Source organism: Salvelinus fontinalis, chromosome 14, assembly GCF_029448725.1.
Source record: "Salvelinus fontinalis isolate EN_2023a chromosome 14, ASM2944872v1, whole genome shotgun sequence".
Taxonomy (NCBI): Eukaryota; Metazoa; Chordata; class Actinopteri; order Salmoniformes; family Salmonidae; genus Salvelinus; species Salvelinus fontinalis.
This window is the reverse complement of record NC_074678.1, coordinates 43082880-43110292: the sequence shown is the minus strand read 5'-3', so window position 1 is coordinate 43110292 and position 27413 is coordinate 43082880. Positions and strand designations below refer to the sequence as shown.

Genomic DNA, 27413 nt, shown 5'->3' with positions numbered 1-27413 from the left:
CTATTTTACATCTGTTGTTGCTGTACATACTGTAACTTTAACCCATTGCATAAGAGATTCACCAAATGAAAGTAATCCAGGCATTTATATATATAAATTCTAGTCTTACTTTATCAAACGCCTTTTCAAAATCTGCTATGAAGACCAAGCCTGGTATCTTCGATGTTTCATAATGTTCAATTGTTTCAAGTAATTGTCGTTTATTGTCCATGTAAAAAAAAAAACTGTTTGGTCAGGATGAACAATATCTGGTAAAACCTTTTTTATTCTATGTGCTATGCATTTCGCCAGGATTTTCACATCACAACATTGAAGTGTTAGAGGCCTCCAGTTTTTTAAATGGACTGGATCTTTACTTACTACCTGGGTCCTGTTTTAGTAGTAATGAAATCAGGCCTTCTTGTTGAGTACCTGAAAGTCTACCATTTGTATAAGAGTAATTAAGACATGTTTATAATGGATCTTTGAGTACATCAAAAAAGGTCTGAAATACCTCTACTGGTATACCATCAAGCCCTGGTGTTTTTCCAGACTGAAAAGATTTTATTGCCTCAAAGTTCCTCTTCTGTAAGTTGGCCTTTACACAGGTCTTTCTGTAAATGTGTTAATTTTACATTATTATTATTGTTATTATTAGGAAAGATGGGGAGAGTTTGTTAGTAGGGCTCTTTTTAAAATGTTATTAGTAGTACGGATTAGGTAGGAAGGTTTCGTCTTTCTTAATGTTTGTACCTTTTATTAATTTAGTCTGTAAACTGTGATTGACTACACTCCAGTATAGTAGGTGGCGGCATCCACCTCTTAACGTTTGTTTGCGGACCGCCATAATATCATAGAAGTAGAGGCAGAAGCTAGCGTTGTACAACTTACTAGCTAACAGTAGCGTCACAGATAGAACAATGAGACAGATATTTCACCGGATGTTTAAATGTGAAGCATCCGCGTGGCATTTCCACTCACTACCAAATATGGTAGTGAGAGGAAGCCCACTGTCCGGCATTGGGAGAAGATGGAACGTAATGGATTTTGGCCGAAATTCTGCAAATTTTCTCCCCGATGAAACATTTGACCTCAATATAGTTTTCTGTTCCCAAAACTAAAATGTGTTATGAACAAAGTGGACTACGTTTTGTAGACTTTACCCGTCGCAAAGTTTATTTTTTATTTTAATCGCGTTGTTTAAATAAAGGTTAAATAAAAAAATGAAAAAACATGTATTTAAAAAAATATATATTATAAGGAGTGCAAAGGCAAATTGAGTTATTGCACATGTGCACTTCAGAGGTGGCGTTCCGTAACGGAAATATGCAGATATCCGCTAGAACGTGCCAATTGCATCTCGCCAGGTCGTGCTTGGCTCTGCCCAATATGACTCATTTGTTCCCGTTTGAAACGAAAGGCTGTGGTCTATCTTGGTTTAGTTATACAAATCTTTGGTAGCGTGCTAATGGCCGTGGGAATTGAATTGTGTAGCATTAGCTAGTGGAAATGATTGTTGTTTATGCTTGCTTGACTGCACAATTATATGTTACGTTCTTTAGATGCTAAATTAGTTGGGTTGTTACATCTAGCTAGACGTCTGTGCGTTTCAAATTAACATCTAGTCGTGGAAAATGACGAACGTTATTCAGGTGACAAATGTCTCTCCGAGTACCACCTCTGAACAGATGAGATCTCTCTTCGGGTTTCTGGGAAATATTGAAGAACTGAAGTTATTTCCACCAGAGTGAGTATTATGAATATTAGACAATTAGCTAGCTAGTAGCGACGTCAAATTCTGCCAAATTTGGCCATCACATAGGTTGGGGCCTGTGCGGCCTCAGTCCACCCCTAGCTAGTAGTAATTAGTTGGCACACATGAGTGTGCGCTTGCTCATGCAACTGACACAGAGGAGCCAAACTCGCGCCTACTTGGCGGTGAGCTCGTAATTTAGCTAGATGGTTAACTTGATGGCTAGTTAGTAAACACTGGTTACAGCAAGCTCATTGAGTAGGATATCTGCGAACCCTCAGTGCCTATATGAAACATCTAACGTTAACCAGCTTACTGTACTGAGAAACAACTGGCTAGTAAGTTATCTTGTGATATCGAATAATAAATCAAACCTGCAGTCAGTACTATAGTAACTAGTTGACAAAACAAACTGTCGCGAATCAAACTGTTTTGAATTACAATGATACTGTGAAAACAAATGGCTCCATTGAATAACAGGGCAGGGTAGTAGGAGCTAATTAATCTGTTCTGTGCTTTGCTGTTTTTCACCTGTCGAATTACACCTGGCTGCACTGCAGTTAAGGTAGGAATTACAAGACGTCTTGATCATCCCTCTGAAGCTCTCATGGCAAAGACAAGAAAAGACTGCAAGAGATGCAACGTTCTTTCATTGCTCTCTCTTCCCAATTGTAACTAAACCAGACATAAAATATGTTTAATTAGGAAAGTGAGCATTTATGTTTTCAGGAAGAAAGTATACTAACAGTGTCAGTACCATGTTTCTAATACCATATGTCGAGAATCTTTGTATTTCTTGCACAACAAATGTGTATTTTCTTCCAGTGAATCTTCCTTGCCTGTGACTTCACGTGTCTGTTTTGTAAAGTTCCTTGAATCTGAGTCGGTTGGAGTGTCCCAGCATCTGACCAACACTGTCTTCGTGGACAGAGCCCTGATTGTTGTCCCATTCGCAGAAGGTTGGTAATCTTTTGTCCTATTTCTTTTCCAACATACAACAAAGCTCAATCAAACCCCATTGTTTATCAATATTTAATTTAAAGTAAGATTTAGTACAAAAGTCTTACCAGAGATTGACAATATGATAGGGTTAAACGGGAATACATGTGTAATCTTGCGGTTCTAGTATAGGCTATTAATAAAAAAATAATTGTATCTGTAATTTGTGTGTTGTGGTTTTCGAAATGGACAAGGCATCTGCTGATCCCCTTGCAGACTGAACAGGGTCCTCTACAGCCATCAAGAGATTAGACACATAAATGGCAATTTGGCTCCTGAGCCCCTTCCCACTGTTGTTCTGCTGTAGAGAAAGAAAGTTTATCTTTATCTCCAAAGCATCTTTTCATTGTAAGAATAACCACTCAATGAACCATAGCAATAGCAGGGGCCAGCGGCCCCCCCTATCCCTCATCAACAATCTTAAATCTGGAAACGAGATTAAAGTAATCCAAGTTTAAAGGCCACAATCTATAGTAGGTATGCGTCTAATAAACTAAAGGAAGCATACACAAGTAAATTAACTGATTGCGGCAATGCATGCCAAAGTAGATTTGTATATGTAACAGTTTAACTTTAGTCCGTCCCCTCGCCCCGACCCGGGCGCGAACCAGGGACCCTCTGCACACATCAACAACAGTCACCCACGAAGCATCGTTACCCATCGCTCCACAAAAGCCGCAGGGGAACCACTACTTCAAGGTCTCAGAGCAAGTGACGTCACCGATTGAAAGGCTATTAGCGCGCACCACCGCTAACTAGCTAGCCATTTCACATCCGTTACATATAGTACTCGGCCTACATCCCTTTAGCTACTTTCAGCTACTGGCCTGGGAAATTCTGAACATCCTTTTGGTTATGATTTACATGCTTATCTGTTGTTTGGACTTAACCCACCCAATTTGAATAGCTTTGTTTCGCAGTCCTTTTATACATATGTGCATCTCCATCCCCATATATTTTCACTAACTGCAGGTAAAAGTAGGACTGGTTGTTGTAGTGAAATGCTTTATAATGATCCTCTCCACTTGACTCTGAAGGGGTTTAGTAAGTCACACATTTAACGGAGGCTTTTCTTGTTGTTGTTTCTACAGTTGTTTTTCCTGGTTCAGCCCTATACACCAGGCCCTGCTGAAAATGCCACCCAACAGTTTTGTCTTCTGCAGCTTATCCTGTTTCTCAAGTGTTGTTTTTTTTCTCAGAAAAGATGAAGCCTTGTTTGATTTGAAATTAGCTTCATTTTAGATTGCACACCTATGGACCATCTCATAAGATTTTCGTTTTTATTCCACTATTGTATATATATTTTTTCTTCAGCATTGGGCTCATAGAAATGGTTAACTATTTGAGCTTTTTCTGGCATTTTCCCTTTTTTGTCAGAGCCTACTCAGTACTCTTCGGCAGGTAGCCTCGGTTAGAGTTTGGGCCAGTTCGAATACCAGAGCTGACAAGGTGAAGAAAGAAAAAGTCTGTTGCTTTGCCCTTGAGCAAGGCACTTAATCCTAATTGCTCCAGGGGCGCTGTACAATTGCAACCCTGACTGTGACCCCACTCTCTGCAGGTCCTCGGGGAATTGAGATATTTAGAAAAATAAACACATTTCAATTACACACTTGTGAGTAACAGGATGAAATATTAACAACCCCCAAATTATTATATATTATTATTTCTGTTAGTTGCAAGTTAAAGTTTACAACACTGTACATGAGTGGTATCCTACGAAGCGCGTTTGAGGAGTTGTCGAAGTAACTTTGGTCAACTCAGGATAACCAGTCATACGAAAGTGGCTCGCCTTTTAGCCAGGTACATTTCTATGGCAACAGATCCTAACCAGCTCTGGGGCAGGCTAACTCCACTTACCCTGAATGAAATGACTGAGCAACGAGTTGAGGACCAATTAAATCAGATTCCCTCCCGCTTCATTTGAGGATGACAATTGATTCAGTATTTTATTTTTCAAATGTTTTTGTGTTAAAAATAGTCATGTTAATATGTCACATTCCACATTTAGTAATGACAGAATGCATCTTTTGTTTAATTTCAGCGTTTGCTTAGCCATGTGCGACATAGACATGCAGATATAGGCCTGCTAGAGTTAGAGGCAGGCGGACGGGCAATATCCACATTTGTAGTATTGATGAAGCCGGAGGTGGAATGTGAAGCTAACTAATGCTGGTTAGCTGTAGAAAACCCTGAGTAGATCTAGCTTGCTTCGTAGTATACCCCTCTGGTGAATACAGTAGCCAATCAACAGTGCTGTAGGCTCTTTGGAAGAAAGAAGCCACCAGCAAAAGCCCAGAAAACAGAATTTGGTCGAGCTTTCTCTGTTTGTTTTGTAATGGTAAGTGTTTTTAGACTAAAGTAGTTACCTTTTCCCTGAACTTTGTTTTGTGTATCTTGATGTTTTTGTGTGCTTTGTAGCGAAGCAGCCGGCACGAGTCGCTTGTTCATAAAACATCTAATGAAACTCGAGAGCACATCCCACAAAAAACAAGTACAGCTGATGCAATCTTGGCAGTGTTGACCACAGTGTGTATTGTGACTTTGTTCTCGTAGTAGTATTCTGAAATCATGCTTAGCAAATTAGGGCCCAACATTTTCCGACAACACAAAATGGAATGTATGTCTTACTACATATCTATTGTGGTAAGAGTAGTTAGGTTGAGGTGGTTTGTTTGTAGCTCTGTTTGAGTATGGTGGATGTTTGCAAAGACCTGTACTGATTCTGTGGCGTTTTTCTCTAGGAGTGATTCCTGATGAGTCTAAAGCTCTGTCACTGCTGGCACCAGCGAATGCCGTGGCAGGATGCATGCCTGGAGGAGGCCTTCTCCCCACTCCAAATCCTTTGGCGTCCGTAAGTGTTATCTATTAATGTCGAAATGAGACCTATCAACTGTGTAACCAAAGGCCCCATTTTGACAACAACAAAAAAGTAGCTGGAAGGAAGATTTGTCTGACGTGTATCCCTTGTCCTTGCAGATGGGAGGCGTACCTCTTTCAGCTCTCGGAAATCCGAACATGGATCACATGGCTGCCATGGGCATGTCTGGCAACATCAACCCCCAGGTTGGACATGGCTACTTTCTATTTCACAACTCTCTGTACTTTAAAACAGGTGTAGGTTATAGTATTAATCTGTAAGTAACATAATAAAAAAATCTTTGTCTCAATCTGTCAGTTTAAGCTAGAGATGTCTGTTTTTTTGCATGGGCTGCGTCTCAATCCACCGCATCCGACTATGGCGGCCTTCCGCATCTGTGGTGGAAAGTGGCCGAGCTACAGCGGTCTTTGTCAGACCATGAGACAAAAATCGGTCTTCTCACAAAGCTTCCTACTGTTTGGTCTACAAACTAATAATATTTCCACTCTATGGAATGCCTACGAACACGATGGTGTTCTCTGTTTTGCTCTACGACTGAAGTCGGTAACAATGATGTGCCAACTTCTGTCTGTAGCATCCAAATTGTTTGGGCTACAAACTAATGACCCCATTGTGGAAAGAAGAGACTCACGAACACAATTGTGTTCTCTGTTTTGCGCTACGCCCCCACAAGTGTCACAGGACCTGGCTAATACAAATGAATGGAAGTATGTAGGTAGTTTTGTGGCAACAAAAATAAGGTGTTAAATGTGTCCAAAAAAATTAACATTTCCTGAGCTTTCTTATCTCCTAGATATAGGACAGACACTTCAAAACTATATTCCTTATGATTTATTTTGTGATCATTTTTTTGCCATTTATGAATGTTATTCAATGTGTTTCTATGAGCTAGTAAAGGCAATAAAATATAATAAAAATGAAATCAAACATGGTATGACCATCTTAAAACAATTTCATATGTTAGCTTAGTAGAACCCCCCCCCCCCCATAATAACCTATTGATCTACTTATCACATTATAAATGTATATAGCTATGCATTTTCATGTTCTTTATTTCAGGCCCTCTCTGCTGACTTTCTGAAGCTTATGCAGTCCATGGATCCTACTAAGTAACTATCACCTCCAATTCTGGCCAGTCTATAAAGAATATTTTAACTATTGTATTGAGTATGTGGAAAAGTTTATCTGTAATTTTTCTGGGTGACTAACTGGGGTTTGACCATTGCAGGATGAATTCAATGGCTGCTGGTATGATGATTAATCCTGGTATGAAGAATGACTCCAACAAGGAGATAGAGGAGGCCATGAAGAGGGTCAGAGAGGCCCAGTCACTCATCTCTGCCGCTATCGAGCCTGGAAGTGAGTTCTCACTAATTTAGACCACATATTTGCAGTATTACACGTGTATTTTGACTGAATTACCCATTCCTCTCTTCTATGGTGCTCTTCCTCACGTCTTCAGACATTGACGGCTGTCACGTTAGTCAGTTCCCACAGATTTGTATTGTTACGTTGGAGTTTCCTGAGCTTTCATTCTTCCTCTTTGCAGATAAGAAAGACGACAAGCGCAAACATTCCCGCTCCAGGTCCCGGTCGAGGCGGAGGAGGTCCAGGTCTCGTCACAGGTACGCCGCTGATGAGAAACTGCATACCTTAATTAAATCAGCAATTTTGGATGTGCTGAAGGTTAGCCCCACTTTACATGCATGTTGGAAAACATCAGCAAATCAGTCACGATGCATCTTGAGTGGTTTGAGTGCGTGGATTAGTTGGGACGGCTCTGAGTTCTGGTTAAAAAAAATAACCTGTCTAATCTCATTGCAGGCGATCAAAGAGCAGGTCTCGGCGGAGGTCCCACTCGAGGAGCAGGAGGCGGTCGAAGAGCCCCCGCAGACGGAAGTCCCACTCCAGAGAGAGGGGTAGATGCAGCAAATCCAGGTGGGTGGCCATCTACAGTGTTATATTCACAGCGGGGATCAGGGGAAATGTGGTGCATGATGTACCTCTTTCAGGATTCCTTCAAATCATTTTGCCTTCATTGTTTTTCCTGCTTGTAGGGATAGGAGGAAAGACGAGAAATCCAAAAAGCGCTCCAAGACGCCGCCTAAGAGCTACAGCAGTACCAGGAGGTCTCGAAGCATCAATCGGTGAGTGGTTTAAATAAAGGATGAGTCTAGTTAGCTTGACCAAAATGCATTGATCCCGCTTGATGTTCTATACCTTTCAGGAACCCAAAGACAACCAGTGGAATGTAGGGTTAAAGGTTTCCCTCCCATCTTTAATATCTGGTCTTCAACAGGAGACGTAGAAGAAGCCGCAGCGCCTCTAGGTCACCAAAGAAGTCCAGGTCCCCAAAGAGGAAACTGTCCAGGTCCCCTTCCCCTAGAAGGTGAGTGGTACAAAAGAGGGTCCTCCTAGTTCAGAACCACACTGGGCTTCACAGTGCAGTAATCTGTAGGTGTACCTGTCTGTATTTAAACAATAGTTTTTGTTCCCACAGGCACAAGAAGGACAAGAAGAAGGACAAAGAGCGAGAGAAGGACCGTGAGAGGGAGAGGAAAGACGTCAGAGATCGGAGCCGAGACGAAAGAGAACGCTCCACTAGTAAGAAGAGCAAAGACAAGGATAAGGACCGAGACCGCAAATCTGACAGTGAGAAAGGAGATGTCAAGGTGTGCAGCCACTGACTTTCACACATTAACGGCGCATTCTAATCGTATCTGTTAAATGTCCATCTAAATAGCTTTTTAGCCATGACTAGGCTTAATCTGTACAGGGACACCGACCTTGAATGTTTTCATGTCCAGAGTTTGACCTTTTTCATGTGCCATTTATTCCTTTATTGCTCAGAACGCTTTGCTCTTGAAGGTGACCAGGGATTACGATGAGGAGGAGCAAGGCTATGACAGTGGAAAAGAGGGAGAGGTAGAGGATGAAGAGGAGAGGAAGAGCGACTCCGATTCTGCGTCTCCCACAAAGCCCCAGGAGTCTGACGAGAAGCTTGCAGGGGAGAGCGGCAAGAAGTCCAAACAGAACGGAGATGACCACCATGATGAGGAAGACATGGAGATGAGCGACTGAGTACGCCCAGGGAAAACCAGCCAGATGATGTCACTGAAAACCGACATAGGCTCCATTCCCTACCGTTCTCTTTTTAAAGGCATCTAGATAACGTGTCTGATCTTTTAAATGAATAATTGTGGGAGTCTGGTGGGTTGTAGTCCTATTGGGGAGATGTACAGTTTTTAGAGTTATAGAGACACTTTCCATCTCTAGACTGGTTAGGGAAAATATCGTTCCTGTTTGAAATAGCCAGTTTATTTCTGTAGTGGACCGTGTCTGGTGAGCATGTGTAGGAATTCTGTCCCAAATGATTTTTGCAAAATGTCAAATTGCTGTACTTTTAAGTTGAAGGGCCTGTTGAATGTGAGGGATTTTGAAAGTGATTTCCTTTTTGGGCCTCAAAGATTTTATTCATCTTGAACAGAGGAACTGTTTTCTCCTAAATGACTCACTGAACTTATATACCTTAACCTTTTACACTCAGACTGTTAAATTGTATTTAGCCTGGTACCATTCTGGTTTCGGTGCAGTGCAGCTTTCTATTCTTTGTTGTAATCTTGACAAATTGACTCAATCTGTAAAGCACTTAATACTGTTGTAGACATACCCTTCCACCTGTGATGATATACTGTAGATCCAAATCAGTGTTTGGATTATTATGATGGAACACCCTGTACTGTCTACATGTTTTACAAAGGAGAAGTCTATAATAAAACGTGGTCAAAATAGCTATGGTTTTGTTGTGGGATATGTTTCATAGCCTGCACCAGTTTTGAAATGCATGATAAACAAGTTCATTATATGTGGACATTTTATTTGAGTAAAAATGTTTATCATATGAAAATAGTGTCAGGCTTATACAAGGTTTCTTGTACAACTGGCATGTAGATGAGTGAAAATGTGTTTACATCAGCTCTTGGCAGCTAAAGCCATGGTAAGGAGTAAAACAACATTCAGCCCACAACAAAAAGTGAAGAAAACACATTTCCATTTGCAGAACTAACCAGTAGTGTGGTATGGAAGCATGATGGAAAGGTTTATAACTACCGGAGGGGTCAATAGGGCCCTGATCAATATACAAAGGAAATGAGTCGGGAGTACAAAGCATTCTGCTATTTCTATTGCTGCTGGTGCAGTATTGATCACACTGCAGCTCAGCAAACCCTCCCTGTTGTACACAGTACCCAACAGAACAAAATGAGCACCACTTCAGAGAAGTCCTATTTCATTCCTGAAGCAAGGCATAGCTAAGCTTATTGGATTTGACCTTTTCCTTGAACGTAAAAGCCTTGTTTATACCTGGTGCTAACATGCGTCATTTGTCCTGATCTTGTCCACATTGATTGCCCACATTTTCTGAAATATGTCTACACGTTATTAAAATGTGTTTAATATCCATCCTTTGTGTCTGCATTGTGACCAAAGTTCCAGGTCCTTCCCTATATGCAAATTATTTGACAGCTATTCTTTCAAAATAATATTGATTTGTTTTAAGACACATATTGATGCCATAATTCAATGGTGCCACCTGTCAGTGATTTTAGAAGGGATAATGATTTAAATGGTTTCACTGTCCAGATCTGTCTACACTTGTAAGATATCCTACCTCGGGAGGTGGTCAGAAAGATCTGATCACAATGAGTCTTTTAATCGTTTACACTGTCTGAAAATGTGGGCACAATCAGGACAAGGATGGATGTTGGAACCAGGTATAAACGGGGCAACATTTTGCAATGTTCAGAAGCAATCAGGACTCAACTGAAACTGTTCTTCTGAAGATGGAAACTGAGTAATCCAGTCCTTGTAAAACTCAAGGATGTAAGACCTCACAGTGCTTTGTACACTTGGCTCATACATAGGTCTGCAGGGGAGAAGTCAACAAAGAGTTGACATAAGTGTGACAATGAAGACAAAAAACATAGGAGAATTGGAGATTTTTACCAGCACCATATATGTACAAAAATATCCATTGTCACCACGATACAAACCAATTACCTCTTTGGGTGAACTCACATCAACTAGGCTTGGCATCAAACTTCAGAAACTCTTCTTGTCATAGAAGACATCTACACCCATATTAACACAAAGAAAGTGAAGAGAAAAAAAACACAAAATAAAACAAACATAAAAACAGCGGTATTTACACCTTGCGCAAGGAAAAGGCCTGGTTTTTGCTTGCTTTAAAAATTGCATTTAGGGCTCGATTCAATCCATACCGCTGAAGTTTAACTCTATAGCGTGATTGAAATGTGAAGGTAATTTTCGATTGAGCCGACATATGCAGTGTTTACCGGGAACGCAGTCTGCTAACGCGGGCACATTGACTTTACATTTCTATCGTGCAGTGGCGCTGAACTTCTGTGATATGGATTTTGAATCGAGCCCTTTACATTGTACTTAAATCGTACCTAATCATCTACAGACAACTTTCACTCCTGGTTCATTTCCTTTAACTGAATTGTAGTTTGTTACATAGTTTAAAAAGGTAGAATATGAAAACAATTCTTATATGCAATACTTATAATGCCACACTTGCTGCCAGTCAAATAGGATAAGATAACTTCGCTCTGGTACATTTCAATTTCTTAGCATGTCTATCATTGCTTTCAGGTGGAGTACCAAAGAGTTGAGTATCGACTGGCGCAGTAGGTCCTCCCCTCTGCTGCCAAGGCCAACTCAGCCCAGTACTGACTGGCTGTAATGCATCTAACCAGTGCCCAACGTTCAGTGAAGCTCCAAACGAAGCTCTGGATAGTAGCTACATCTTTTCACTTCCATTTAAAACATTACACATACAATTTCCTTTTCTTGTCTTCTTCTCTTATGACAACTTGATGAAATATTAATTCCCTTTCATAGGTGACCCCTTTCTGGTGTCCACCCAAAGGGATTAAAGGTCAGGGAAGCGGCTGGGGTCCTCGTTGTACTCATTGGGGATGGTGAAGATGGACTCCTCAAACTCGTCGTAGCGCAACTCTTGAAAAGTCACCGTGGCCGTAATGGTTGGAAAGACAGGGATATCTTTGTGGAGAAACGACAAATGTAAACATGTTATAACATCAGGGAATATAGCTGGTCAGCCAGTCAGCAGGCGTCCAACTGGCTCTCTTATATTTTAGAATATGTTTCCCACTAAGCAGTATACTATACATAGTACTTACCCAGTTTGACAGGGAAACCAGGAGGGAGTTTCATTTGAACAAACTCTCTGAGTTTATTAAAGTGCTTGAAGGGTGCTATCACCTCCAGAACGTTTAATAACCTGAAAATAAACAACAAAAAAGATCAGTCTTTCATTCTCACTCAATGAAGAATGGATTTCATGCATCACTTCATGCCAGAGAGTACAGCAAGTTACAGTCACTAGCACATTCAATTAGCGATGGGGATAATCATGAGAAAATGAGGCCTCTGCACACCACAAAAGTGAGGTTAACATTTTTGTTGTTGGTGTGATTACTGATCAATTAATTTATACATTTATAATTAGTAGGTTATGTTATCTGTTTTAAAAACCTTTTTATTTTTGTACTTATGTATTGTGTATTGTTTCTGTTGTGGTGTGGTTTTCATGTCAGCCCTCGGGCTTCCAACCACACCTGCACACCGTTTTTTTCAGTATTAATTTGTTTCCATCTGTATTGTTGTCTATCGTGTGTTTTCTTTGGCGCAAATAAATGAATGCACTGTGTCCATCAACCTCTTTAGCCCATTCATGCACACAAACGTCATTTCAGTTTTCAATACTTTATGAAGAAAAAAATGAACTTTATTAAAATGTATCCCGTCTGGCAACTACTTGTGTCAGTCTAGACGTCAAGTTCATCTGGGAGTAATAGAAGAGGATGCTTACGATTCAATGCTCAGAGGGAAGTCTTGACTCATGGCCACGGTCGCTTTGAAGTTCTTCTTGCTCTCTTTGCATACCAGGTCTCTTCCTAGATGAGGCGCTCTGAGGGAGAAGAAGAGGGAGAATTTTGAAAATGTGTGGTAATAATGGTATGGGTATGATGCATTTGGGCAATTTTTTAAATAATTTGTCTTACAATAGAATACACATTTTCTGTGAGGAACCACTCACTGCTAGGTGATGGAAGTGGGAAGCAGTAACCAGTTGCTACTGAAACCCCATACCCATCTAGTTGACGGGTCAAGTTTCTCCAACAGGAAGTAGAACAGCTCTCCACAGCTTTAACTGATGAGGTAAGAGGGAATGGCCTTAAATGGCACTATCCACCCTGTCACAACTGTACATAAGTGATCTGTCTGTCTGTCCATCATTCCCCCTGGCAAGATGGCACTGCAGTGGATAGCAGCCGTCTTACGGGCTCCTGACCTATTTTGTGTGTTTTTACGCTGATCGTAACTTTGTTGTACATAATGTCTCCAGCATCATTTCCTATGACCGAAAACAGCTTCAAGGCATCAGAATGGATGAACATTCCAACTTAAACGAGTCGGCACCTCTAGACGTTCTGCTTCCTCCGGACCAGGAACTAATCCCTGGGACTCGAAAGAGGAAGCGGCAGCGAAAGAGAGACAGGCGAGGCGGCAACCTGACAAGAGTACATTAGCGAGCAAATAGACCACCATTGCCCTCTGTTGTATTGACGAACATGCAGTCACTCGAGAACAAACTGGAAGAGCTCCGTATCCTCTCAACGGTACCTGAAAAACTGTAATATCCTATGTTTCTCAGAGTCTTAGCTGAACAGGGGGAGGAGAGGTGTGTTTCTTTGTTAACAACAGTTGGTGCGGGACCTCCAATGTTAAGGAAGTCTCAAGTTAGAATACCTCATGATAAGCTGCAGACCATACTATTTAATCTATATTTTTTGTAGCTGTCTAGTTACCACCACAAACAAACGCTAGCACTAAGACTGCACTTAACTAGCTGTACAGGGGGCTATAAGCAAACAAGAAAATGCACATTCAGAAGCAGCTTTTCTCGTGGTCGGTGATTTTAATTTTCAGCAAACTTAACATGTGTTTGTATGAACAAATATTTGTATGAACATAACAAGATTCAACAACTTAGACATAAAATTAACAAGTTCCACAGACACGTGACTAACAGAAATGGAATAATGTGTCCCTGAACAAAGGGGGGATCCAAATCAAAAGTAACAGTTAGTATCTGATGTGGCCACCAGCTGCATTAAGTACTGCAGTGCATCTCCTCCTCGTGGACTGCACCAGATTTGCCAGTTCTTGCTGTGAGATGTAACCCCACTCTTCCACCAAAGCACCTGCAAGTTCCCTGATATTTCTGGCGGAATGGCCCTAGCCCTCACCCTCCGATCCAACAGGTCCAGACGTGCTCAATGGGATTGAGATCTGGGCTCTTCGCTGGCCATGGCAGAACACTGACATTCCTGTCTTGCAGGGAATCACGCACAGAACGAGCCGTATGGCTGGTGGCATTGTCATGCTGGAGGGTCATGTCAGGATGAGCCTGCAGGAAGGGTACCACATGAGGGAGGAGGATGTCTTCCCTGTAACGCACAGCGTTGAGATTGCCTGCAATGACAACAATCTCAGTCCGCTGATGCTGTGACACAATGCCCCAGACCATGACGGACCCACTCCAGAGTACAGGCCTCGCCGTAACGCTCATTCCTTTGACGATAAACGCAAATCCAACCATCATCCCTGGTGAGACAAAACCGTGACTCGTCAGCGAAGAGCACTTTTTGCCAGTCCTGTCTTGTCCAGCGACGGTGGGTTTGTGCCCATAGGCGACGTTGTTGCCGGTGATGTCTGGTGAGGACCTGCCTTACAACAAGCCTACAAGCCCTCAGTCCAGCCTCTCTCAGCCTATTGCGGACAGTCTGAGCACTGATGGAGGGGTTGTGCGTTCCTGGTGTAACTCGGGCAGTTGTTGTTTCCATCCTGTACCTGTCCCGCAGGTGTGGTGTTCGGATGTACCGATCCTGTGCAGGTGTTGTTACACGTGGTCTGCCACTGAGAGGACAATCAGCTGTCCATTCTGTCTCCCTGTAGCGCTGTCTTAGGTGTCTCACAGTACGGACATTGCAATTTGCACCTCCCTCTGCAACTGGATCCTGGACTTCCTCATGGGCCGGCCCCAGGCGGTAACTTTGGCAACAACACATCCGCAATGCTGACCATCAAGGCGTGTGTGCTTAGTCCCTTACTGTATTCCCTGTTCACCCATGACTGCGTGGCCACGCCCGACTCCAACACCATCATCAAGTTTGCTGACAACACGACGTTGGTAGGACTGATCAACGACTACGACGAGGCAATCTATAGGGAGGAGGTCAGAGACCTGGCAGTGTAGTGCCAAGACAACAACCTTCCCTGAACGTCAGCAAGATAAAGGAGCTGTTCGTGGACTACAGGAAACGGAGGGGTGAGCATGCCCCCATCTACATCGATGGGGCTGTAGTGGAGTGGGTTGAGAGCTTCAAGTTCTTCGGTGTCCACATCACTAAGGAATTAACATGGTCCATACACACCCACACAGTTGTGAAGAGGGGATGACAGTGCCTCTTCCCCCTCAGGAGGCTGAAAAGATTTGGCATAGGCCTCAGATCCTCAAAACTTTTCACGGCTTGGTATGGCAACTACAAGGCACCTGATCGCAAGGCACCACAGAGGGCGGTGAGTACGGCCCAATACATCACTGGGGCCGAGCTCCCTGCCATCCAGGACCTCTATATCAGGCGGTGTTAGAGGAAGGCCCAAAACATTTTCAGACTCCAGCCACCCTAATCATAGACTGTTCTTCCTGCTACCGCAGGGCAAGCAATACCAGTGGACCAAGTCTGGAACCAACAGGACCCTGAACAGCTTCTACCCACAAGCCATAAGACTGCTAAACAAGAGTGCTAATTAGCTAATCAAATGGCTACCAGGACCACCTGCATTGACCCTTTTTTGCACTAACTCTCTTGCATTGACTCTATGCCCACACTGGACTCTATCCACACACTCACACATACTCACACTGACAACCCAACACACGCATACACACACACTGTATACGCCCACACACACATAACACGCGCACACATGCATACTGGCGCCACACACACACACTTTCACAGTCACCACATACGCTGCTGCTGCTACTGTATTATCTATCCTGTTACCTAGTCACTTTACCCCTACCTATATGTGCATAGGTACCTCAATTTCCTCATAATATATATTCCTTTTTCATATGCATTGACTCCCGATTCGCCAGTCTCTAATTAACTATGCCCGCACCTGCTGTGTGTGTCTTCTTAATTTGTTTGTACAGCACTGATGAAGGCATAAGGCCTCCGCTCCTTGTTGTTATATAGCGCCTTGCACCTCCACTTCTTTCGAGCGTGGATTAAATGAATGATATTATTTCTGCATCTCGGCCCCCTTGGGGTTTTCCTCTTCCTGGTTTTGAGTGCGTTGAGTACTTTTTCCGAACACTACAGATATTCTCTCTCCCACGCATACCGGCCGCGGTTCATTCTAGCCTGAGCGCTAACCCTCATACGGGCTTTCCCACTCCCTGTCTATATCCATGTTGTTTTTACTCTTTATTGTTATTCACTGTGTATTTATTCCTCGTGTGACTATATCTCATTTTTAACTCTGCACTGTTGGACCTTGAAGTGTGCATTTCACTGTTTGTCTACACCTGTCGTTAACGAAGCGTGTGACAAATAACATTTGATGTGATTAGATTTAACCCTGTATGTAGACATTTGAGACTAACAATGAGGAAGAGGGCCCTCGTGAAAGGAAGCGTGTAAGAAGTGTACTTGTGAGAAGGTGATGGTCACACATACTTTCCGTTTTCTGCGTTGATGTATTCCTCCCAGGAGATAGTGTTGGGTGAAGGGGCAGTTAGTGACTGTCGCCTCACGGGCTAAAGAGAGAGGGAAACACATATGAGTGGCAAGAACAGACACCTGGCAATAGAAATCGACACAGAATAAAGTCAGACATCAAACTGAGCAAAGAGTACACAAATATCATAAACAAAGTCATAGTCAGACTACAAAGAAAAACAAAAACACATTCAGACATAACAAACAGCACACTAAAAGCTTAAAAATCCCAAACTAATGACTTCAATATAGATTTTTTTATGAGCTTCTCAAAGTGGCTTTGTTTTTTTGCTGAGTTGTTTGTAAGATTTTGCCTGTATCCACCTGAGGTGAATGAAATGTAGGATGCACAACCACATTTGGGTCACTAGAGGGCCCAAATACATCACTAATGCTGAGAGCGGGATTGACCACATGAACAACACACTGCCAGTGGTAAAACCAACTTGATGATTTTACAGCTGCACACAAACTGCATGAATGAAAAGGGGTCATTTCAATAAAGCACAGACTCAGTCTTAATTCTCGACACGTGCCTCGTTACCAACACCTTGACCTTAGGTTATTATCTCTCTGGACATCAAAGTAGCAACGGTCATCGAAATTGTTAAAAGTTTTAATTAAATGCAACAGTTGGACAATGGATAAAGATACTCATTTTGAATTTGTATAATCCATCAGATGTTGACTGAATTATATCACATAAAACATTTTACTGGCAAATAACGAATGGAATTCAGGGACTTGGTGGGATGTATTGAAACATTCATTTTTTTTTCTCTTAGAATACACTCATCAATACATTTTCTTACTGTATCAGCAAATAGTTCTTATTCTGTGTTAATAGAAAGAAAATTACATGTGCCTCATTTGCATGAATACACCAGGTGTGTTTGTATACATGAACACATACCCTACCTGCACTCACCTGCTCTGTCTACCCTACCTGCACTCACCTGCTCTGTCTACCCTACCTGCACTCACCAGGGCTGTCTATACTACCTGCACTCATCAGGGCTGTCTACTCTACCTGCACTCACCTGCTCTGTTTACCCTACCTGCACTCATCAGGGCTGTCTACCCTACCTGCACTCACCAGGGCTGTCTACCCTACCTGCACTCATCAGGGCTGTCTATCCTACCTGCACTCACCTGCTCTGTCTACCCTACCTGCACTCACCTGCTCTGTCTACCCTACCTGCACTCACCTGCTCTGTCTACCCTACCTGCACTCACCTGCTCTGTCTACCCTACCTGCACTCATCAGGGCTGTCTACCCTACCTGCACTCATCAGGGCCGTCTACCCTACCTGCACTCACCTGCTCTGTCTACCCTACCTGCACTCACCTGCTCTGTCTACCCTACCTGCACTCATCAGGGCTGTCTACCCTACCTGCACTCATCAGGGCCGTCTACCCTACCTGCACTCACCTGCTCTGTCTACCCTACCTGCTCTCATCAGGGCTGTCTACCCTACCTGCACTCACCAGGGCTGTCTACCCTACCTGCACTCACCAGGGCTGTCCACCCTACCTGCACTCACCTGCTCTGTCTACCCTACCTGCACTCACCAGGGCTGTCTACCCTACCTGCACTCATCAAGGCTGTCTATCCTAAATGCACTCACCTGCTCTGTCTACCCTACCTACACTCACCTGCTCTGTCTACCCTACCTGCTCTCATCAGGGCTGTCTACCCTACCTGCACTCACCAGGGCTGTCTACCCTACCTGCACTCATCAGGGCTGTCTACCCTACCTGCACTCACCAGGGCTGTCTACCCTACCTGCTCTCATCAGGGCTGTCTACCCTACCTGCTCTCATCAGGGCTGTCTACCCTACCTGCACTCACCAGGGCTGTCTACCCTACCTGCACTCATCAGGGCTGTCTACCCTACCTGCACTCACCAGGGCTGTCTACCCTACCTGCTCTCATCTGGGCTGTCTACCCTACCTGCTCTCATCAGGGCTGTCTACCCTACCTGCACTCATCAGGGCTGTCTACCCTACCTGCACTTATCAGGGCTGTCTATCCTACCTGCACTCACCAGCGCTGTCAACCCTACCTGCACTCACCTGCTCTGTCTACCCTACCTGCACTCACCTGCTCTGTCTACCCTACCTGCACTCACCTGCTCTGTCTACCCTACCTGCTCTGATCAGGGCTGTCTACCCTACCTGCACTCATCAGGGCTGCGTTCTGTAAGTTTTTACGTTCTGTAACGTTGAATTGAACGGAAATGGTGCTGTGCTGAACAACCAGTTGAAAAACAAGGTGGGTTGGTTGTGGGTTGGGGAACGCTGTCAGCATGGCCACTGCCCTTTAAAAACGTCACTCATTGCTTCAAGCCACACCGCGCCACGCCCACCAAACGTAAGCAAACATTCCTCAAAGTCTGTTCAAGAACGTTTTGGGGAAATGTGTCGTTCAGTACAAATTGTTCTGCAACGTAGCAAAGGTTCAATCAAACAGAATGTTTTATGTTCTGGACAGTTGAAATGTTGAAATGTGACCAGTACGTTTTTACATTCTCAAACGTTAAATTGAACAGAAATGGTGCTGTACTTAATGACCTGTTGAAAAACAGGGAGGCGTTGGGTTGTGGGTAGGGGAACACTGTCAGCATGGCAACTGCCCTTTAAATACGTCACTTGCATTGCTTCAAGCCACACCTCACCACACCCACCAAACGGGAGAAAACGTACCTCAAAGTCTGTTCAAGAATGTACAAGAACATTTTGGGGAAACGTGTCATTCAGTACAAACCATTGAACTGAACGCACCTCTGCACTGCCTAGTCTGCCTCATTAATGACTGATGTTGTCACCTTCTCTTGCAACTAGGGTGTCAATAGCAGGATACCCTCGGATTAAAAATCAAAACGATCGGCTCTAGATTACACCTATCTAAACATACTTTACATTGTTTGCGAGATCAAACATAATATGATTATAATCAGTGTTCATTTTCAAAAGTTGCTTTCATTTCAGCGCATCTAATTTGTAAACATTTCAACTGTATTAAATGGTTACTTTTAAAAATTCCTTCTCTTTCTTGTGATGTAGGTGTTGAGACGGTGTGTTCAATCCCCAACAAAGCTTTAACGTTCTTATAGATTCAACGGAAAGACAGTATTTTCCATTGAGCCCATTTCAGCCATTACCGGCGTGTTTGACAGGTCATTACACACGTTAACGGGAAAAAAACTACAGGCACAAGCAAGAGTATGAAAGAGTTGCAGGAGTAAAATGAGAGCAATCAATCCAGCGAGATTTATTAAGTGGATTCTACGCGTTGCTAGCGATTGACCCACACAGGCTTGCTACCTCACATTGGCCAGGACACATGGCTACTCAACAGTAGGCTACTGCCAATACTGAGGACTTGGCCACATCGAGGATACCAACCGACGCACGCCCACAAATACGCACATATGCACAAAAACACAAGCACGCCCACACTAATACTGAACTCTCTCTAACTGACCCCTCACTAGGAATGGCTGTGTTTTCTGAAACGTGAATTGAGAAGCATCCACTATAATGTACCTATGGCCTACTTCAAGAGAAGAAATAACTGGCACCAGATTCCACTGTCATTGTCATCATTCAAACGTAGGGTTCCCTTTACTTCAAACTGGACAATGTTATTATCCCTATGTGACCCTGAGCGGTGGTGGATCACAGTGTTTTGATGCATTTGCTGTGGCATCATGATGGCCGTTGGCTCGCACGCCTCTCGCTCCCGCCGCCGCTGTTGTTGTGACGGGGGCAGAGTACACACAGCCTCCAGCCAGTGATCTCCTGGTATGCCAGTCCGTCTGTCGGCCGGTGCACCCCCGTCGCTCATTGGCACCAGGGGTTTTAGCCTTCATCCACACAGTCAATAGTACAGAGCCCTGCTTTAAACCCCCTGCTATCTGGGTCCCCGGGCGCCGCGCTGACCCGCTCTGCTATGCCACCACCGCCGGAGTAAACAGAGGGGGACGTCAGTGCTGGGACGAACTTGGACTGTTGTTTTTCCCTCAACCTACTTCTGTGAAAGAGTTACCACTGAGCAGGGAAGCACTTGTATAAACATGGATGGATGCACAACGGACTGTGTAAGCAGTTCTTCCCATTCAATACTGTGCTGACCTGACCTTGACCTATATGTCACAGTACAAGGACAACAATACCACAAGATGTAAATACTATAGGACACATCGACAACACAAAACCCAGTTCATGACAGGACAGGACTAACGAAAACAGCAGAGCCACTAAAAAGCATCTATTGAGCATTGTGAGGCAGTGACGTCCCTGTGTGGCAGCTTTATGTACAGTGCATAGACAAGGGCTCCCAAAGCAAACTCTCGAACGATCTAGAGGCCGAAAGAGAGGGAAAGCACTGGAACTGTGTGTAAAGTTCAGCTGTGAGCTTCCATCACTAGAGGGGGGTGCTGTGCCTGGTATATATGCGCAAAGGTGGAGGAAAGGGGTCAGAGTGCCACAAACGAGGATCAGAAGGGTGGTTTTCATTCCGATAGACGGTATGTCCAAATAAAACTACAAAGAAACCCAAGAGGGGTGAGGAGTCCAATTGAAGTATTTCCAAATAAACAATGCAGATGTGTTTAACATCAAAAGAGCCCGATGGGGAAAAATATGACGCGCTCGTGGTCCATGTAGCATTTACATGTTTTGGTAGGAGTGACTGGAGGTGAGAAGAGATCCCATAGGATGGTGATATAAGAGTGGCAAGCAGTGAGGTCAGAGGGCCTACCCCGAGGGTCCAGCAGGAGAGGAGAGTTTCCGGACTGGATTCGCACTTAGGCTGCAGGTACAAGCAAACATTATCTTCACTTAACACATAGCAGCCAGCTCACAACCGCAACAGGTGACATCATACCAGTAGGCCCCAGCAGAACGTTCTGGATATGAAAATATGGTTAAGAGTTGGGTGAATGTTTACATTGTGGCCATATTCCCGTACTTTGCAGCCAGAGGACCTCACAGCAGAGCTCACCTCGTAGTTCTGCTCAATGAGGTTCCCTCCTTTGCTCAGGCTCTCCATGATGGCCTTGTTCCTCAGGATGTCCTCCTCACTCAGGTGCTCCCGACGCTTCCGTGACTCCAGCACCAGCCCGTTCACTGAGTAGAAATCCGCCAGGAAATTTCCCACGCGCTCCTGGAGCCACAAAGGACAAGAAAATAAAACCTCTGAGTCACCAATTTCCCTTCAATACACCTCAAAGGACCGAGACAGACAGCAATACCCCCCCCCCCACACACACACACACACATGAACTCTCAGGAGGCTTATCAAACACGACCACTATGTTTTGGTTACTCTGTTGCCCCTGAACTTTGTTGTGGGGAGATACGGCGCGGTTAATGTGAAAAGGACATGGGCGTCCTGTACTGCATTGAATAACAAGACGATAACTGTAGATCAGCAAAGGTCACATTTAGTGACGGAGAAGTAGTATTCGACAAAGGAGATGTATGAAAACCAACCGTTTTGTCCTCTCGGAACAGCCAGCCGGTCTGGGCTCTGGAGAAGGTGATGGACTTGGTGGAGAGAGTGGCAGAGTAAACATCACTGCTCATAAGGATGTCCACCTCTTCCTCTGTCTCCATCTCTGACTCCTGCAACATAGGGAACACAGCCCTCTGACACACACACACACACACTTCACAGACACAGGGATCATTTTGAAAGGCAGAGTACGAGACATCGAGCGTCACTAGCTCGACGTCTGCATGCAGAAATGCACGACGGTATGTTTGCGTGTGTGTGCACGTGTGTTTGTGTGTGCGCGTGCATGGGTCTCACCTCGTGGTGTATCCGCTGGTACACCTTCTGTTCATTGTCCAGCACCGCAAAGGACTCAGAGGGGATGGCGTCGCCATTAAAGATAAAACTAAGGTCACCACGCTGGCACTTCATATCTGTGAAGTCTATTAGGGTGGTGTCCAGTCTACGACCAATCAGAAAGAAAGGGAAGAAGGGATAGAATTGAAATTCAAACCACTTCATGGGCCAACATAATGTCAATAGCACCAGCAACAGCACATTAAAACAGCACATATTGCGTCTAGTTCATGTCTATACTAATTGCTTCTATCACATCTACATAATCCCTCCACACCCCTCAAAAACTAAAAGAAGACAAAGAAGCAAGGAGAAAAAGAGAAAGAGAGAGACAGAGTGAGGGACACACACACACACGGAGTATAAGTACACAATCTTGTTACCAAGCAACATACAGCGTAAAAGTAAAGCTTTTTTCAATAAAACTAAAGAACTCAAACTTGGTCTCTAAAAGCTCGGAGACAGCTTTTGTGTTAATAGTTGCCATGGGCGACAACCCATTTCTATGTTTTCCGACAAAAGCTAGTTTCATGGAGTAGTGGAGGAATGAGGTGAGACAACAACAAAAAATAACTGAACTACTTTATGGGCTGCACATAGACACAAAGTGGAGAGTGAGAGGTATGACAGAGCTGAGAATTTCAACTATTGGAATGTAAATTAAGTTATGCCTAGGTCGGTTTCTTTCCCCACCTGGGGAATATCAAACAGACATTATGAAAGTCTATTAGACAACTTTCAACCCTGGTAAATAAATTACAACCTACCCTTCACCAATTTCTCACCACCACACACACAGTTTATGTGCCTGAGAATGATTTGCCCTGAATCTCCAGTGTTGGATAGATTCAGAGCAGGGTAGAGGGGTGGGGAGGAGGGGGGCAATTTGTGAGGCAGGTAACCTAGCAACACTTTAAAACTCTTTAATTTGTCTGTGTCTGTGTGTGTGTGTGTGTGTGTCATTGCTGTGTTGAATAAAATACAGTCCCTTTGAAGAACAAAACAGCCTGAACATGGCTTCTTCTCACTGAACACTGAAACTCAGCAGATCAGCATACATTAACCAGCCTGCTAGCACATCAAAGCCAGACGAGCAAATTGTTTTTCGTTCTTGTTATTTATTAATTTTTTCTGTTTGTATTTTACCCCCTTTTACTCCCCAGTTTCGATCTTGTCTCATCACTGCAACTCCCCAACGGACTCGGGAGGCCAAAGTCGAGTAATGCGTCCTCCAAAACATGACCCGCCAAACCACACTTCTTACCACCCGCCCGCTTAACCCGGAAGGCAGCCACACCAATGTGTTGGCGGAAACAATGTTCAACTGACGACCAAGGTCAGCCTGCAGGTGCCCGGCCCGCCCCAAGGAGTCGCTATAGCGCGATGAGCCAAGTAAAGCCCCTCCTGCCAAACCCTCCCCTAACCCAGACAACGCTGGGCCAATTGTGCGCCGCCCTATGTGACTCCCGATCAGGGCCGGTTGTGATACAGCCTGGGATCGAACCCGGGTCTGTAGTGATGCCTCTAGCACTCAGACAAGCAATTCTAACCGCACTGTGTATTCCAACTGTGAATAGTGAATCGTGTTTTGTTACTGGATGGGACTACTCGGCGCTGGTCCAATTATAATGGAGCCGGTAGGTGGGTAAAGTTAAGGCAAAGGTACGTGCTGGTTCCCTCTATCTAAGTGTAATTATTTGGAGAGGGGCACAGAGGTAATAGATCTGCAAACATATGTCGTGCTACTCAGTCACAGCAGTGCGAGAATGGATTTCACACTCTAGTTAACTTCTTATGGCTGCAGGGGCAGTATTTAGTAGCTTGGATGAAAGGTGCCCAGAGGTGCCCATAGTAAACTGCCTGCTCCTCAGTCCCAGTTTCTAATATATGCATAGTATTATTATTATTGGATAGAAAACACTCTGAAGTTTCTAAAACTGTTTGAATGATGTCTGTGAGTATAACAGACCTCATATGGCAGGCAAAAACCTGAGAAAAAAATACAAACAGGAAGTGGGAAATCTGAGGTTGGTCGATTTTCAACCCAGCCCCTATTGAATACACAGTGGGATATGGATGAGTTTGCACTTCCTACGGCTTCCACTAGATGTCAACAGTCTGTAGAACCTTGTCTGATGCCTCTAATGTGAAGTGGGGCCGAAGGAGACTTAATCAGGTCTACCATGACCTGACCATGACCTGACCATGCGCGTTCACATGAGAGGGAGCTCTGTTCCATCGCACATCTGAAGTCAATGTAATTCTCCGGTTGGAACATTATTGAAGATTTATGTTAAAAACATTCTAAAGATTGATTCAATACATCGTTTGACATGTTTCTACTGACTGTTATGGAACTTTTTGACATTTCGTCTGCTTTTAGTGAACGCGCTTCCTGACTTTGGATTTGTTTACCAAACACGCTAACAAAAATAGCTATTTGGACATAAATTATGGACATTACCGAACAAAACGAACATTTCTTGTGGAAGTGGGAGTCCTGGGAGTGCATTCTGACGAAGATCAGCAAAGGTAAGTGAAGATTTATAATGCTTTTTATGAGTTTTGTTGACTGCACAATTTGGCGGGTAACTGTATGGCTTCCTTTTGTGGCTGAACGCTGTTCTCAGATTATTGAATATTGTGCTTTTGCCGTAAAACTTTTTGAAATCTGACACAGCGGTTGCATTAAGAACAAGTTTATCTTTAATTCTATGTAAAACATGTATCTTTCATCAAAGTTTATGATGAGTATTTATGTTATTTGACGTGGCTCTCTGCAATTTCTACGGATATTTTGGAGGCATTTCTGAACATGGCGCCAATGTAAACTGAGGCTTTTGGATATAAATATGAACTTTATCGAACAAAACATATATGTATTGTGTAACATGAAGTCCTATGAGTGTCATCTGATGAAGATCATCAAAGGTTAGTGATTAATTTTATCTCTATTTCTGCTTTTTGTGACTCCTGTCTTTGGCTGGAAAAATGGCTGTGTTGTCTGTGATTTTGCGGAGACCTAACATAATCGTTTGTGGTGCTTCGCTGCAAAGCCTATTTGAAATCGGACACTTTGGTGGGATTAACAACAAGATTACCTTTAAAATGGTATAAAATACTTGTATGTTTGAGGAATTTTAATTATGAGATGTCTGTTGTTTGAATTTGGTGCCCTGCACTTTCACTGGCTGTTGTCATATCGATCCCGTTAACGGGATTGCGGCCATAAGAAGTTTAACCAAGCTTGTCGTTAGCCGCCGTGCTGAGGCTGGCACTACAGCTTCCCATAAAATGGGAGAGAGTGTAGTGTTCAAAGCCAGGGTTTTCTAATCAACTGAAAAAAGGCCCTAAAAGCCTGAAAGTGCTTTAAAAAAGGGCTTTGTCAAGGAATATGTACTTTTATTATCGTGGGTTTTACCATATCACATTGCCCTTTTCAGTATAATACTGAAGGCTGTGGACATCACTCCGTAGAGGCGCCAGTCTAGTAAATGTTGTTGGTATGTCAATAGGGCAACCATCAGTACCTGACACTTTCCCCATCCAATAAGACTGCATCTCTGTTCTGCCAAGACTGAACCAGATGGCTGGGGCAGAAACAGACGGGCACACAACCAAGACTAAAGATTGGTGATGATCAGTGTATCAACTCAGCTGAGGAGGACAAGCAACATTGTGTACTGTGTGTGTGTGGGCAAGCTGTACATAGGCTGTAACAGCTGATACCAGTACAGACAGACAGATCTGTCCAAGGCATGGCCAAGGGGTCTGTCAGTGATACTGTGTTGATTCTTACGTGTGTGGTTATCTGTTTGACATGCTTATTTCTTACAATGATCTCATCTTATGCCTTATCTACTGGCTTCACGCTAATTATTGCTCGTTACAACTTAATGAAAACAAGGGATTATTAAAAGGATTACTTGACTTACCGGATGTTGATGCCCTGTTTGTAGATCTTACACACGTCAGAGGGCAGGATTCGGGAGAGCAAAGGCACTGCAACATGGGAAAAAGACATGGGGATATCGATAGGCCTAGGTATTGAAACTCCACTTAATAATGAAAATCACCAACCCCTTCAGAGCCCACACCAGCCACAGAATATGTAGTTCTGCAGTTGAATATGTAATGCTCTTTTTACAAGTACGGTATGAGGCCAATTCAAACCCTTGGAGGGAACCATCCATGTTCCAATCCCCACACTAACATGCTATAATATATTGCTAAATTCTAATGTACAGTATATGTAGGTATGCTAGTGTGGATATTGGAACAGAGCCTGTGAATGCATGTCTGATAGGAAATCAATTCCGTTTGATCTGGACTAGTACAGACTGGACAATGTGTCTGTTTTGAGACTGTTCTACCCCCAGCATATTGAATAGGGCTGATGGGGCCCTGGCTTCTCTCAATGTGTGTGCAGTGCATAACACTTGGAGTGTATTCTGTGAGGTGAAACGTTCAGAACATTGCAGATAGAAATGGAATGAATAGAGCTGGCACAATTCCCTATTATATCTGCTCTGCACTATACATTTCTATGTGAACGTTCTGTAAAGTTTCACCCTCCTGAACAGTCCTTATAGAAAGGCATCTCCCAATACAATCTTTGGATTTGAGCCCTTGCCACTCAGGGGCACTACATCCCTGTCAAATACTACCAGCTAACACTTACACAATCAGCAACCCTTTCTTTACAGTCACGTAATCTTTCCAAGCAGGTCAATATTTAACGTGACATGTTGACACACTGTTAGCATGCTCTCTGGAGTCCACTAGACATTTAGCCAAAGAAATGTGGGACATTTGTAACAGCATTTCTTCTCTAATTAATTCAGTGAAACGGTAGGAAGATCAATGGATCTAAAAGATAAGCTTAATTGATGTAAGCGTTCATAGGCCTTGGTAATGCTGGTGGTGCGACGTTGTAATGACATATAGCCACCACCAGGGGGAGGTTCTGCCTGTGTGGGGAGGTGAGGCCACTCCCTACAGAGGATTACCTCAGTGTTGTAAACAATCTCTCAGTATCACTCTGTC

At 43.6% G+C, this 27413-nt stretch overlaps 2 protein-coding genes across 6 annotated transcripts in view; one reads left to right on the top strand and one right to left on the bottom strand.

Annotated features, from left to right (window-relative positions):
* Nucleotides 1-1404: 1404 nt before the first annotated feature.
* Nucleotides 1405-9400, top strand: LOC129810910 (serine/arginine-rich splicing factor 11-like). 4 transcript variants are annotated; one of them, XM_055861904.1, is made up of 13 exons: nt 1637-1726; nt 2293-2403; nt 2558-2691; nt 5473-5582; nt 5708-5794; nt 6669-6718; nt 6838-6968; nt 7159-7234; nt 7434-7547; nt 7667-7756; nt 7909-7998; nt 8110-8281; nt 8460-9400. In XM_055861904.1, exons 2-13 carry the CDS (start codon nt 2369-2371, stop codon nt 8688-8690), a joined length of 1320 nt encoding a protein of 439 aa, XP_055717879.1. In that variant the 5' UTR covers nt 1637-1726; nt 2293-2368; the 3' UTR covers nt 8691-9400. The 4 variants fall into 4 exon arrangements, with proteins under 4 accessions (XP_055717877.1, XP_055717879.1, XP_055717878.1 ...); XM_055861902.1 differs by lacking the exon at nt 2293-2403 and having other exon boundaries at nt 1405-1726; XM_055861903.1 differs by lacking the exon at nt 1637-1726 and having other exon boundaries at nt 1733-2403.
* A 1194-nt stretch (nt 9401-10594) lies between these two features.
* LOC129810909 (ankyrin repeat domain-containing protein 13C) overlaps nt 10595-27413 on the bottom strand; it is a 92779-nt gene continuing 75960 nt past the window's right edge. For both annotated transcript variants that reach the window (XM_055861900.1, XM_055861901.1), the window contains 8 exons: nt 26303-26369; nt 22329-22473; nt 22010-22141; nt 21519-21680; nt 16469-16548; nt 12526-12624; nt 11834-11934; nt 10595-11693 (listed from right to left, as the gene is read on the bottom strand). In XM_055861900.1, coding sequence (XP_055717875.1) covers nt 11563-11693; nt 11834-11934; nt 12526-12624; nt 16469-16548; nt 21519-21680; nt 22010-22141; nt 22329-22473; nt 26303-26369 — 917 coding nt within the window. In that variant the 3' untranslated portion in view covers nt 10595-11562. The remainder of the gene's footprint in view (nt 11694-11833; nt 11935-12525; nt 12625-16468; nt 16549-21518; nt 21681-22009; nt 22142-22328; nt 22474-26302; nt 26370-27413) is intronic.

Excerpts from the sequence above, each read along its gene's own strand:
- LOC129810910 (XM_055861902.1), top strand. The coding sequence starts at position 1,614 with ATGACGAACGTTATTCAGGTGACAAATGTCTCTCCGAGTACCACCTCT. Across the intron at positions 6,719-6,837 it reads CAGTCCATGGATCCTACTAA|GATGAATTCAATGGCTGCTG; the intron begins GTAACTATCACC and ends TGACCATTGCAG. Across the intron at positions 8,282-8,459 it reads GTGAGAAAGGAGATGTCAAG|AACGCTTTGCTCTTGAAGGT; the intron begins GTGTGCAGCCAC and ends TTTATTGCTCAG.